Source organism: Gavialis gangeticus, unplaced genomic scaffold, assembly GCF_001723915.1.
Source record: "Gavialis gangeticus isolate Ggan-Ray unplaced genomic scaffold, GavGan_comp1, whole genome shotgun sequence".
NCBI classification, from domain to species: Eukaryota; Metazoa; Chordata; order Crocodylia; family Gavialidae; genus Gavialis; species Gavialis gangeticus.
This window is the reverse complement of record NW_017729004.1, coordinates 7,860,125-7,873,417: the sequence shown is the minus strand read 5'-3', so window position 1 is coordinate 7,873,417 and position 13,293 is coordinate 7,860,125. Positions and strand designations below refer to the sequence as shown.

At 41.7% G+C, this 13,293-nt stretch overlaps 1 protein-coding gene across 4 annotated transcripts in view; it reads left to right on the top strand.

Annotated features, from left to right (window-relative positions):
* The window catches only part of ADCYAP1R1 (ADCYAP receptor type I), a 273,151-nt gene that overhangs the window by 250,661 nt on the left and 9,197 nt on the right, over window positions 1-13,293 (top strand). For 2 of the 4 annotated variants that reach the window (XM_019508074.1, XM_019508073.1), the window contains exon 13: window positions 10,903-10,986. The exons of the other annotated variants lie outside the window; for them this stretch is intronic. In XM_019508074.1, coding sequence (XP_019363619.1) covers window positions 10,903-10,986 — 84 coding nt within the window. The remainder of the gene's footprint in view (window positions 1-10,902; window positions 10,987-13,293) is intronic. 4 annotated transcript variants of the gene reach the window in all.

Below are 13,293 nucleotides of genomic sequence, written 5' to 3'. Positions count from 1 at the left end.
TTGCAGTAACTCAGGCTAGAAGCCAAGAGGTGCTAAAGCAGGGATCTCTGGCTGTGTGTTCATTTCCTCGTCCTGCTGCCCCCTGAGGTCTCTGGGATTTGCAGTTCAGAATTACAGCAGCAGGACTCTGCAGGGTTGCTCATCACTTCTCTTCCTGCTTCCACATGCCTCTGGGATTTGTAGTCCACAGTTGCAGCTGGCAGTAAGGTTGAGCAGAGGAAGGGGTGTTTAACACCCCCGCCCTGGCCCCAGACCCCAGAAGGAGGTTTGCCTGAGGGGGCAGTCCCCTCTGTAGACTGGGCTGCATCCCCAGCTGGGCTTGTTCCCCCTTGTTCCCTTGTCAGTCAGCTGTCACTGCTCCAGCTAGGGAGCAGAGGGGTGGGGCCAGTCCTGCTTTCTGGAGCAGACAGCACAGCCCAGCACAGCCCAGCCCAGGGCTGGAAACCATGCTGGGAAGCTGGGGCACTGTGATTTAATTTGAACCAGGAAGGAATCTGGGACAGAAGTTTCATAAACCGGTTCAATCCAAATCAATTAAGTCTGATACTACATTCAGCCAGCTTTATCTTAAACCAGTTTCAGCCATTTTGAAATTGCTTTTGTGCACTAAGCTTCTGGTCTATTACAGGTTTAAACCAGTTTCTGATCACTTAAACCAGTTTGTGTTACTTCTGTCCCTTGATTCTGCAGTGTATAAAGTTTTCAGAAAAGCTAATAGATGCTCCAGGGTTGGTTTTTTACCCATATGTTGAAAGCCTGTACCTACCCATAAACAAAGAGAGAAACCATCACCGTTTTCTGATACACGTCCATTTTAACACTACTTTGTGGACTAGGAGATAGACACTGTGAGATCAGCTGTAGGCTATGCCAGTCAAAGGAGAGTTATAAATATAGGCTATCTCATTCATATACTCTTTCATGAATCAGCCATTTCACAGGAAGCCAAACACTTAATAAACTGAATAGCCAAGAATTCTTCATCCCACGCATGGCAAATGCAAGCAATATGGAGTAGATCCTGCACTCAGTTGCCTGCTTATAACCGAACACAAAATTTTGCTTTGTATTGTAGAGCTAGTCAATAAGCCAAGAAAAGATCTGAAGTGTGAAAATAGCCGTGCTGAGGTGTCTAGGTAAAATCCAGTTTATTGTATCCATGACCAACTTGGTGTTGATGAGAGGTCCATTTATATTTGAAACAGGATATAATTATTTCATTATTATAAGTATATCTAGGAGATGCATGATGTCAGATGCTGAGTTGAGCCATAAAGCTAAGAAACATAAGCATTTCCATGAAGCTTTTGTTTGCTCACTCATCACCCAGGGCTAAAGCTTATTTGATTGACACACTTTTCTCCCCTAACTTATTAATTTTTTTGGGGGGGGGCGGGGGGGTCCATTTCTGCCTTTGCTTTTTTTTTCTAAATCTAACCGGTTCCTAAACATTGTATCACGTGTGTCAAAAACACAAAGATATAAAAATAAAGCACACCTATATCTAGCTAATTCAGGTCTACGTCATTCCTCCAGTCAGCATCTTGCTGGAAAGAAAGGAGAAACATGGCATATACCATAGATAGGTATGTATGATTTTACATATGGTGGCACCTTAGAGGAGAAGTGAAAGGGTTGAGGTCAACAAAATCCATTTTCTTAAGGCAAATGATTTGGTAAACAACACTCCTCTGCAATTCACCTCTAAAATCACTGGATATTCTACTGCTTTGTCTTGCTGCAAGCACTAAAACTAGCAGTGCCAGGTTTTCCTAATGGGATTTTCATGGCATTAGGCCCATTTCTAAGAGGAAATAGCAGCTACTTTGCTGAGCAGTCCACTGGCATGGCATCTTGATTTCTTAAATATGGCCATTCTCAGTTGGGTGGTAGCACTTCCATTCACCCAAAGAGTGCATTTATACATCCTAACGGTAGGAAAAGACCGTGGAGAAAATGAACATTGGTCTTTTGTTGTCAGTGCATGATAAATGGGGCTTTAGTTCTCATTTCTAAGAAACTCTATAAGAACAGATGATATGCTGGAAATTGCTCCCTTCTTTAGTGTTACAGGGTAGGCTTCCTCATTCATAGAAATTGTGCCTTTTGTCTTCAGTCTCCTGGGTAAGTGGTTATCCAGTAGCTTTGTTTTGTATTTGGATTGTGTCAACTTTGAACAGGATTAATGAAAGACACCATGTACCTCTTTGGAAAACTAAGGTTATCTTGACTATGAGTACCCCAAATTAATAAGGAAGTAATTAAGCAAGAAAGAAATAGTTGCAGAAAATAATTGAAGGCCACATCCTACCATTGAGTTACCTATTTGTGACCAAAGTCACCTATATTACTCTACTACCTGATGCCCCTCAGTCTTTAATGCACTTATGACCAAAATGGTCCTGTGAGTTATCTAGATCCAAACCATGCAGAGTGAGAGCCTCATGGACTGAATGCAGATCCACTTCTGTTGAGGGTATGAGTGGCATCAGGAACCTGTGTGAGTTAAGTCAGCCATCATTCAGCCCTCTTCCATCAATCTGTAGCCCCAGTTGGAGGACGATATGCCAGAATTCAGCAGCAGGCTCTACCCCTATATTCCTGTCCCCTCCAGCAGCTCTGGAGGGTGGATCTGGCCCATGGGCCAGGTCTTTGATACCCCTCCACCAGAGCAAGTTTCCCCTATGCATGCAAATTCTTCCATACTTTGGGTGCTGGTTGCAACAAATTGTTGGAGTCAAAATTCAGTTTAAAGGAAATTCCATTGACTTTTAGTGCAATGCAATTGTTGTACTATGGCTGAATACCATTTTTGAAATCATATGTCATAACAGTACAGGTCCCCCTGCTGTGGCTAAAACTGCAATGCATGTATTTTTTAAAATACTATCCTGCGGGGAGTGAAGAGAGCCAAGTTATTAGTAGCCTGTTAGTATTTATTAGTCTAGCGCAGGTGTCAGCTGTCTAATGGCAGCTGATGGGGATGTTGCCTTTAATTTTGAATTAGAAATGAGACTAGAAAGTAGGCTTTTTTCTAAGTTGCTTCTTGTACATGTTGCTGTGATGTATTTTTAGTGCCAATTTCATGTTTTTGGCCTATGGATACAGAGGGAAAAAGCTAGGATCTGGTATGATCATTAGGTCCAAAGGAAAGACTCTAACCTAACACGTGTTGGCTTTACTGAAATCTTCATAGGTAGTGCAATCAACAGTCACTTAATGATGATCCAGTAGCTTCCCCTTGAAGCAATTGCTGCTTATTGGGTCAATTAACACTTCCTGAATTAGTGTTAAGCCCAATCCTGTTTTATTCCCCAGTTTTCTTTGGATGAAGTTCCATGTTACACTTAGACCATAGTAAATCTGTGAAATGCTGATGCTAAAAACTAGAATGTGCTGTGAGCAGTTGCACAGTAAGGGTTAATACTGTTTCTTGGCTGCACAGGTCTGATTTGCCACTAGAGAGCTGGTGAGCATGGACATGGCTAAGAGCTGGCACACCTAAGCTCTAGCCCTGCCTAAGTGGAGGGTTTATAAGCAATGCATGCTGGGATGCTGGAGGAGTGCAAATTGCTCCTTTTCTTTCCATGAAACAGACTGAAGTTACCCTAACATAAAGTAGGTAGCATGGCCCAGAGTTACCCTGCACCTGAAGTGGCATAACTTTGAGATGCTTGGAAGACACTTAGCATAAGTTGGCAGGCTTTAATGAGCAGACACTCCTATTTTAAGTGTCCTTAGTATGGTCTGAGTGTAGCGTGTAACTTTACCTTTTGGTTTCATTTTAAACTGTGGATTTACTGCTGGTGGGAAGTACTGGGAGTGCAGGTCTTGAGAATGCAGTCATCTACCTATAAAATAGGCTCTCCCTGGGCAAGACCAGTATAAGCTTGCCCCTGTGCTTGGAGTGCCTTACCTTTTCTAGGGCTAGTTTAAATCTGACTCTGCTTCTTAAACTTTGATCACGTGTGTCAAAAACTCAAAAATATAAAAATAAGAACATATGTTTCTAACTAATTCAGGTCTATGTCATCCCTTCATGGTGCATCAAACCATGACCTGAAGAAACCATCAAATCATGACCTGAAAGAAACCATGTTTAGGACTAAAAGACATCTGGTGTCTCTAAAGAAAGAGCAAGGGGGTATTTTTGTTCCCTAGAAGAAGGCAATCCATTATTAGATAGCAGGCCCTGATCCCTCAGTGAGTGTTTTGTCTCAATAGTATCAGGAAGAAATATGAAGTGGAGTCTTAAGCTACTTGAGGTTAGTAGAAAGGCTTTCATGGACATTGCCAGGCTCTAGATTAGCTTTAGGAACCAGATACTTTAAAGTTATTTACGAAGCTAAAAATACCTGGTGGAATTTTAAAAAGCATCTTGGTGTCTAATTCTTGTTGAAATCAGTGGGAATGAAGCATCTAGGTGCTTTTGAAAATCCCAGTACACACTGCTAAAATTTTTACCCATATCTCAGGGCACCAGAGGTAAATTATTTTAGCCCTTCTTGTAGTGTTGTTTCTGTTGATGTTTTTGGTTTTATTGGTCGGAGAGAGAGGGAGGAATTTAGAATTTTATTTTTCAAATGAAACTCTATTTTTCCCCCACTGGAATCGCACGCTTTGTGTAAACATGTAAATGGGGCTGAATAAATTTGGTCTTCATTAGGCAGTCACTAACTGCCTTAATGTGGAATAATTCTGACATCTCTATTCTAGTATATGTCATGATTTCTTTCCTAGCTTGCAGCCAAGCAGCATTCATGAGAGTCCCTTTATTTTATGCAACCATTGTCATTTCCGTATCTGCCGGAAAGCAAAAAGAACTTTGATTCTCATTGCTTTGTCTCCATCTTTTTTTTAAAGTCTTTAACTTCTTGGGCCTTTACTTTTGCAACCAGCACTCTTCTCATCTTATGCTTTCTGTCTTGTATGTCTTAAGAATTATTAATAGGCTCTCCAAATAAGTGTGTGCGCATTGCATCTTGATATGTGGAATGGGTTGGTTAAGACACTGCAGCTGTGGTGTGGAAAGGTGTTGCTCTAGAAGGATGAATCTATCTCTCATGATGACAACACATTTAATGGTGTACATGAAAGAAGCTGTGCATTGGTAATGATGCAGCTGATTTGATACGCTAGTCCAGATCCTTTCCTCCAATTACCGCGAGAACCTGCACATTACTGGTCCCATCCACAGTACCATTTAAGTCCATAGCGCTATTCAAAAGGCCTAGGAGCTGAAGCCTTTACACATCATTCAGCAGCTCCAGTGGGTCACATCCTCCTTATCTGCACTTGTATAACTCCACTGACATAAGTGAGGTTGAAGAGAGCTACTGAAGAAGGTGGCTTTCTACCAAATTGTACCATCTCAGTATTGGGCCTCTTGGGGCACATTTACACTGATAGTTAGGGTCAGCCTCAACTAGCCTGAGCCACCCCTCCTCACCTGTGTGTTGTGGCCACATTGTGCTTCCTGTCTCTCAGTCATAACCCTTCTGGGAATCCATCTGTGGGCTGCCTGTCTCTCCATTTATACTTCTTTCTAGCTGTGTGCCATAGAGACAGAAATAGGGTCCAAAAGGGCTGGAAATAAGGGACAGGAACTTGTGTGCTCAAGTGAGCACTGCAGAGAAGGGCAGGCAAGGAAGATGGTTTGAAATCAGGTCCAGAAGTTCAGTAACACTTCTGAGATTGCTCTGGACTGCCCTCGGGGGTCAAGCTCCAGGGTTTTTGATGTAGATGGCCAACAGATATGGGCCAGAGCTTTAGTTTCAGGTGTTCACTCTGGCCTCTAAACATGCCCCATTACATATCGTGCTTTCACAATTGGCAGTTTATACACACAGAGCAGGGATTTGATTTCACTTGATTTGGGGAAGGTGCAAAATTGATCTTCACAGTTTTGGGGGTCTTAGAAACTGTAGCCCCTACTGTTAGAATTTCTCCAGTGTATGCTTATTTGGAGAAATCACTGCTAATAAGAGTAGTGACACTAGATTCCCCAATCTTTTAATGCATGGGTTTTGGAGTGAGTACTCTCCATGGAAGGTCACTTGCATTCAAACACATTAACAGTTTTCCCAAGCTTTATTGAATATAGTATGAGTTTAATAATTCAAATCAGCTCCTCAACAGTTTTCCTAATGTGTTTATACCAGGATTATTCCATTATATATTACAAAGTTGTACACTGTTGGATAGTTAATGCAGTATATTTGGTTAAAACTGGACTTCATGAATTAATGTAAGGAGGCTCAGGAATCTCTAATTTAGTTAAAAAAAAGGATCTTTGATTTAAATGTTCTGTTACTTCTGCCTTTCTTTCTTCCTCTCAATGGCTGCTTCATGCTCTCCTTTGTGGTCCCTGATCTCAAGGCAACAGCTACTGTCTTTGCCATGGCTGGCTGCCTACCTAAAGAAATAGAAAAAAACAAGAATGACTCTAGTTTATTGTTGGCCAGGGGTATCTAATACTTCCTTCCAACTTCACCCCCAAACCTCTGTTTTGAGAGAAAGTTAGGACTTCCAAGGAACTGAGTCCCAGGTGAACCAGTCTCCAACTACCCCTTGTCACACACCTCAGGATCATGGATCAGAAATGAAGTAACCACCACAGCATGGGTGCACCACTCAAATTTCATTGAAGGCTACTTGTTCATAATATGGGTTTGCTAAGGAATTATGGTGGGGTACCAGGTTGCGCTCATTGGTCATGTGTTGGGCACTCCTCCTTGGCAGAGTTTTCAGACTGGCTAAGATATACTTATTCAGTCCAGAGAGGAAATATAAAGTGGAGCTGATGATCTATGCAGCTGGAAGGAAGTTTTCTGGCCTTCTCATATGTAGAGAACCAGATGAAAGGCTCAACAACTTACGGCTTCAAAACCTGAAGCTATGACTTCAGTGAGCCCTAGAAAGGTTCCTACAGCATGGATGGTCTTGTACCTAAGACAAAAAATAATCATTTGTTGCTAATGAACATACTTTCCCCAATTGCAAGTACCTGAAAATAGCAAGGATGGACACATGCTTCGTACTGTGCCCCCAGGAGAATTGAGTAGCATATGGCTTTAATACAGACGCCCTGTATAGGGTGGATAAGCAGAGATGGTCAAACCTGGTGCAAACTGAAATTCTGCAGATGGCACAAACAGTGTTTTCCATTTGAAAGCACTTCCTACTGATCTCTTAAGCCCAAGTGGTTTGACTTGTAAAAATAAAATAATTTCCCCAGTTGCAAGGACTCTTCTGCTATTTACTACAAAAGAACCTCTACTTCCAATCCTGGAAAAAAGAAAGCCTAGCAAAGTATAAACAGGTGACTATAGTATGAAACACATAACGTACCTCTCTTTTTTTCATTTAGATTTTTTTCTCTCTCTTTTTCTGCGTCCCTACCACACACTCTATTTTTCATTGTTGGTCTGATTTTTTTTCCCTGTGGATTTCTCCCTCTAGTACCCCGTTCTACCATAAATAGCTATGGGATTTGGGATCCTGGTCAAACTTGCACTTGGGCCAAAAGGATTTACCCAAGCCAAGTGCCCAAAGAGTCTTAAAGGCATCACTCATAACTTGCAGAATTTTTCTCCTTTTCATCTTAGCAGTCCTTCATGGGCCAATTTCTGCCCTTTTCACACTTGTGTCATCCTAGTAAGCTGCTGTCTCCCTGGATCTACATTGCTCTGGTGACAATGTATAGGTCCTTTCCCATGATTTAGCTCAATTTGCCTATTAGCCTTTCTAAGCACCTATCATATATCTGACTGCTGATGACACGCACTAAGGAATCATAGACTCATAGACTTATAGGGCTGGAGCGGGCCCTCTTGGGCCATCTAGGCCAATCCCCAACATAATTTGTTTTTATTGCACATGCACGCTTTTCAGACTATATAAAAAGGAAATAGTCTAAATAAGATTTGAGTAAAATAAAGGGTTTTATGGAGAAAAAAGGAAAATGTCCATGAAGATTTAAAAAGTTTTGTGGGGAGAGAACAGAAAATGTATTCCTTTTGATATATTGGTATTTTCTCCCCCTACCCTTGCCTATCTTTTTTAATGTTGAAAAATGAAACAAAAAGCCATGAGAAAGGCAAACAAGGTGGAGAGGGGACAGAAATCCCTTACAAAATTGTTTTTTCTTCATAAAACCAGAATTTTTTAAATGTAAAATTTCATTTTCATAATTTAGGGCATTTTAGCCCAAATGAACTGGGAGGGAAATGTCTGTTTGCCGTGGTCCCAAATAGTTTATTCACTCAGTTGCATAAAATTACCTGTGTTCTAGATGCACACAGTCTAAAAATGTGTACCTGCATCCACAGAAACCCTGCTGACTTATGCCTGGGACTATTTTGTCACTCCTCTTATGGCAGTTACAGCAATGGAAGTATATGGGATGGCCTAAAAAAGTCTGGACATAAGCCCTAATTTAAATTATGCCATTATTCATGACAATGTTGTACACCATTGGCTAGTTAATGCAGTCCATTAGGTTAAAACTGGACTTCATGAATGAATATAAGGAGCCTCAGGAATCTCTGATTCTGATTGGGAAGTACTTCCATTTGACAAACAGTCCCAGCTTCTTGAATAACTCTTGAATAGCATCATCCTTATTACTAATGCTAGTGAACAAGCAAGGAGAATCACGTTGGTTTTAAGCACTTGAAAGGTTCACAAGGGAAAATCAATTTCTGCTAACTAGAAAAGCAAAGAATTAATAAGGGAAGCCATTTTTCAAGTAGAGTACTGCACATGGACGTGTTGGGGGTGGAAAATAAATGAATGCTAGAATCTGATTTTTTTTTCAGAAGTGCCACATGTCTTCATTCTGGAGCGTCCAACCTGAGATTGATTATTTGGGACCTGATTTTCAAAGAGGGATCATTTTTCAGAAGGCCTCTCTCTAGGAGCGGTTTCAAAAGGCAACATCCTCAAAATCAGTAGTCCCTTTTGAAAATATGCCCCTAGTAAAAAGGAACCAGCTATCTCTTAAAATCGTCTCTTCCATTGTTATTAGCAAATTCAGCTGTTAAACAATGCCTAATTCTGCACCATAACGATAGAGAAAGTATACTGCACTGCACAATTCTGCTTTAAGATGGGATTTTTTAACAGCGATGCTGTCCAGGCCCATATTTACCTTTTCTTCATCACACAAAACAGATATGCTGTGCCTTATGGTCCAGGACAGACGTTACATAAACTGATGTGAGCCAAATCAGTTAAGTCTGATACTACATTCAACCAGGTTTCTCTCAAACCAGTTTCAGCCATTTTCACACTGGTTTACGTGCACTGAACATCTGTTCTGCTACAGGTTTAAACCAGTTTCTGATCACTTAACCCAGTTTATGACCCTAGCCTACAAGTAAACACTTGATTTTTTTCCCCCTCTCTCTTCTGGCACTAGACAAACAAGGAAGGATCTGAAACATCAGGTTGTATTCTAGTTAGTTCCTAAATCATCTCCAATTATAAATATGCTGTGCCCAGGATACATCTGCTAGTTATGTTCAAGGTGAAAGAAATTAATAATATCTCTAATAAGTCTAATAAGTGGTATTGACTGAAAGGTTCTAATAATAATAGAAAACAGTATGTTCTATCTGCGAAGTATTTATTCCTTACTTGTTATTTCATTTATAAATTGCACCGGCCATCTGCAACTAGATAAACAACCATAAGACGTCGCATGTATTCACACAAGGAGAAGCTTAAGCTTAAACATCCCGGACTGCAACAGAAAATAACTCCACCCCAAGTCAACTCCGTGTTGTGATAGCTGGAATAAATAGATGACCAATGTTTCAGTCCAGAGACCTGTGCTACATGCATGTGATCAGGCTGGGAAACAAACTGCAGGGAGGGTATTTTCATGGAAAGTGCTTTGTTGTTTGCACCTAGAGCTACAGATCAGAGCTATGGGTTGTTGGCAAGAGCACCACAGATGATCGTAAGCATCACAGATAACATATGAAGCTTGGAGAGGTGTAAAGGGCTGCTTAAAACCCTGAATATTGCCTTCAAAAAGAGAGGAAGACAACTACTATCTTCTAGGAAATAACTCATTAGCCCTCATTGGGAGACTTGAGAAGTAAAGATTATCAGAGGCAAAGCTGGAGCATTGCTTTGACTTGACCATGCAGGGTTGTCCAATTAATGCCAGGGTCTCCAGAGCAGCCCAACTCAGGAAAACATGAAGGTCATGCAAAAAGCAGATATTGCACTGTTGATATCACATAAGGCTATCTCCTTTGCATGAATGCTTTTCTGGGTGTAAGCCAACAGAGAAATGAGAAGATCCATCCCTGTGAGGGGCAGCTGTCATGCATAAAGTTTCGGAAAGAATTGTGGAGACAGCTGAACTGAGAAGCACATCAGTCAGTGTCTGTGAACATTTCCTTGTAATAACTCAGTTACGCAAAGTTGTGGAGAAATCCCTGCCTTTACCTTGAGACTGCTCAGACACAACAGACTCTGAGAATAATTTGTTTCCCTAATTACTGCTTCTTTGTAATTGTTATCCACAATACATAACATGGATTTCCATTCAGTAGATTCTTCTCTTACTCTTTGCACAGTTTCAGGCTGTGGAAAAGCCACATATATATTTTTGCTGCATAACACAAGTGCCCTGCAGCCAGCCAGGGTGTTCAGTTGTTAACGCATCTGTGAAGCAACACACCACAATTGTCAGTGCCATCCAGTGCCTTTAATTTATCTTTTTTTTTTTATTTTCTGCTTCATTCAACCAGCTGACTTGTGTGGAAATTGCATTCAGTCGTGTCTGCTTTCCATCTTTGTGCCATGATTCATGAAATGTGTTTGATGCTGACATACCTTGGCCTGTTCACAATACGCTGAAAAAAATGCTAATTTTGTCATATTTAGCAGCTGCGTTCAGAAATGCTACTGTAAGCCTAAGAGGGCTAACCAGCACTCTTGCAAGATGTCAGAACTATCCACCATTACCCTGTAAGTGTACGCACTCCTGTGACATTACCGTGTTTGTATGACGCATGTTGCACATAAGGGGGTTGTGTTAGCAGAGAGGCAGAATCTTGAGGGCCGCCTTGTGTTATTTCTTGTTGCATGTTGGCGTTGTGTTGTTGTTCTGTGCTTTTGCTGATGCATCACGATCAGGAATTTTTAAGATTAGTTGTTTGAAATGTATCCGTCTATTGACCAACACCACTGACTGTTTTGAATAGCAGAACAAAGGCCTGGTTCGAGACCTAAGGCCTGGTTCAAGACCAGCTGAAGTCATTGGGAGTCTTTTCAATGACTGGGGTGGATGTGGAAAGCGCCTATGGCATATGTAGAATGTCTGTATGCAAACTATGAACCAGTCTACCTATTTTTTTAAAGCAATAATTATGAAGCATTATGTAGCAAAGTGGTTAGGTCTCAGCACCTTAGGAAAAAAGGTCTGTATTTGAAAATTTAACATAACAATGTCAGGGTGGTCGGGCAGAGGGGGAATGAAGCAGACTCAGAGCTGGCCTAAATTAGCATAGCTGCATAAATATCAGTGGAACTAAGACAATGAATGCCCGTGATATGTTCATTCTATCTTTGCTTAAACCATATGCTGTGCTGACTGTCTTTCACTGCAAGTTCGCGGTTGAGTCTGTTGATCTGAATCCTGCACTGCCAAAAAAAGGCCCGCCGCACTGATCAGCAGTAAAACAGAGCCTTATGTTCCCCTTCTTAACATTTGCACACATTCTCCTTTGATTTCCAAGTTGCTCCAATTTAAGCCTGAAAATATAACTTTCTAACATTATCTCTTTTCTCAATGTGTTTACAAAAGAGAAAGGCAGGAATCTGCCCCAAAGAGTCAGTCAATGGACTGATTCAGAACAAGAGTGATCCAAATAAATAAATGCAGGGGGGACGGGAAGTGGTCAACAAGAAGAACTGGCTTAATACAAGGCAGGCTTGTGACCTGAGAACAAAACAGCTGTTTTGCCAACTCTCGTGTTTTTTGGCGTTGTTCTTAAAGTCTGCGCTTCAGGAATGTGAAAACTGTAGCTATAGTTATAGAGAAATATATAACTAGATATAAAAGAAAGAGCAACGTTTTTTTTTCACATGCCCAAAGCATAGACTTTAAGAACAACACCAGAAATCAGGAGAGTGGACGACACTGAAATAGAAACCTACATTACTCATCTCAAATCACTGCTTTGGGGGAGTTCACAATAGAGTGATGTGTAGTTCCCTTGTTGGCCTGCACAAGAATAAATTTTTCCTCGAGTTGTTGAAAGGTGGTAGATTGAAAGCCTTAAAAACTGAAGCCTCCTAGTGAATGGAAGAGAAGATCATCACAGACAGCAGCCCCCAAAAGGTTATCTTACCAGCATACCTCAGACTTTTTCTTGAGGCTTCCTGTCTAGGGTGGAAGACCAGTTTAGTAATGTTACGCTTTGCTTTGCACTTAAGCTATTATTTCAGGCAGAAAAGAAACTCTCTTGGAAAGCTTCTTCTGATGGTATGGGGTGTGGCCACACAACTAGATTGCTATGGAGTCCTTTATCCTCTGTGTTACTCCGTAGTAAAATTACTTTGTAGGGGGCCTGTCTGCATGTGCAATTAATGTGCAGCAATAAACTCTGCATATCACTCTGGGGTTTATTGTTCCAGGGTACCATGTTTATATATGTTCCCGGGACTGCAGCACATTGAACCTGGTTGGGGCTGCTCCAACCCGGATCAACATGCTGTGGAGGGGCTGGCTGGGGCATGACGGTGCTCCAGTGTAGGGCTAGCCAGCCGGTAGCCCCTGCGCTGAAGCACCCTCATACCCAGCCAGCCTCATCAGCATTTACATATGCGGTGCTGCGCACTAAAGAACTCCGCAGTAGGATAGTACTTGTAAATATGAGTACTATCCTATGGCAGAGTTAATTCATAGTTTCATAGTTTCTAGGGTCGGAAGGGACCTGAGCAGATCATCTAGTCCAACCCCCTGCCATGGCAGGAAAGAGTACTGGGGTCAAATGACCCCAGCAAGATGTTCATCTAACCTCCTCTTAAAAACCCCCAGGGTAGGAGCCTGCACCACCTCTCTTGGAAGTTGGTTCCAGACCCTAGCCGCCCTGACCGTAAAATAGCACCTCCTGATGTCCAACCTAAACCTACCCTCTGGCAGCTTGTGACCGTTATTCCTGGTCACTCCTGGCAGTGCTCAGGGGAACAGTGACTCCCCCAATGCCTGCTGATCCCCCCTGACTAGTTTATAACAGGCCACAAGATCCCCCCTCAGCCTTCTCTTTTGAA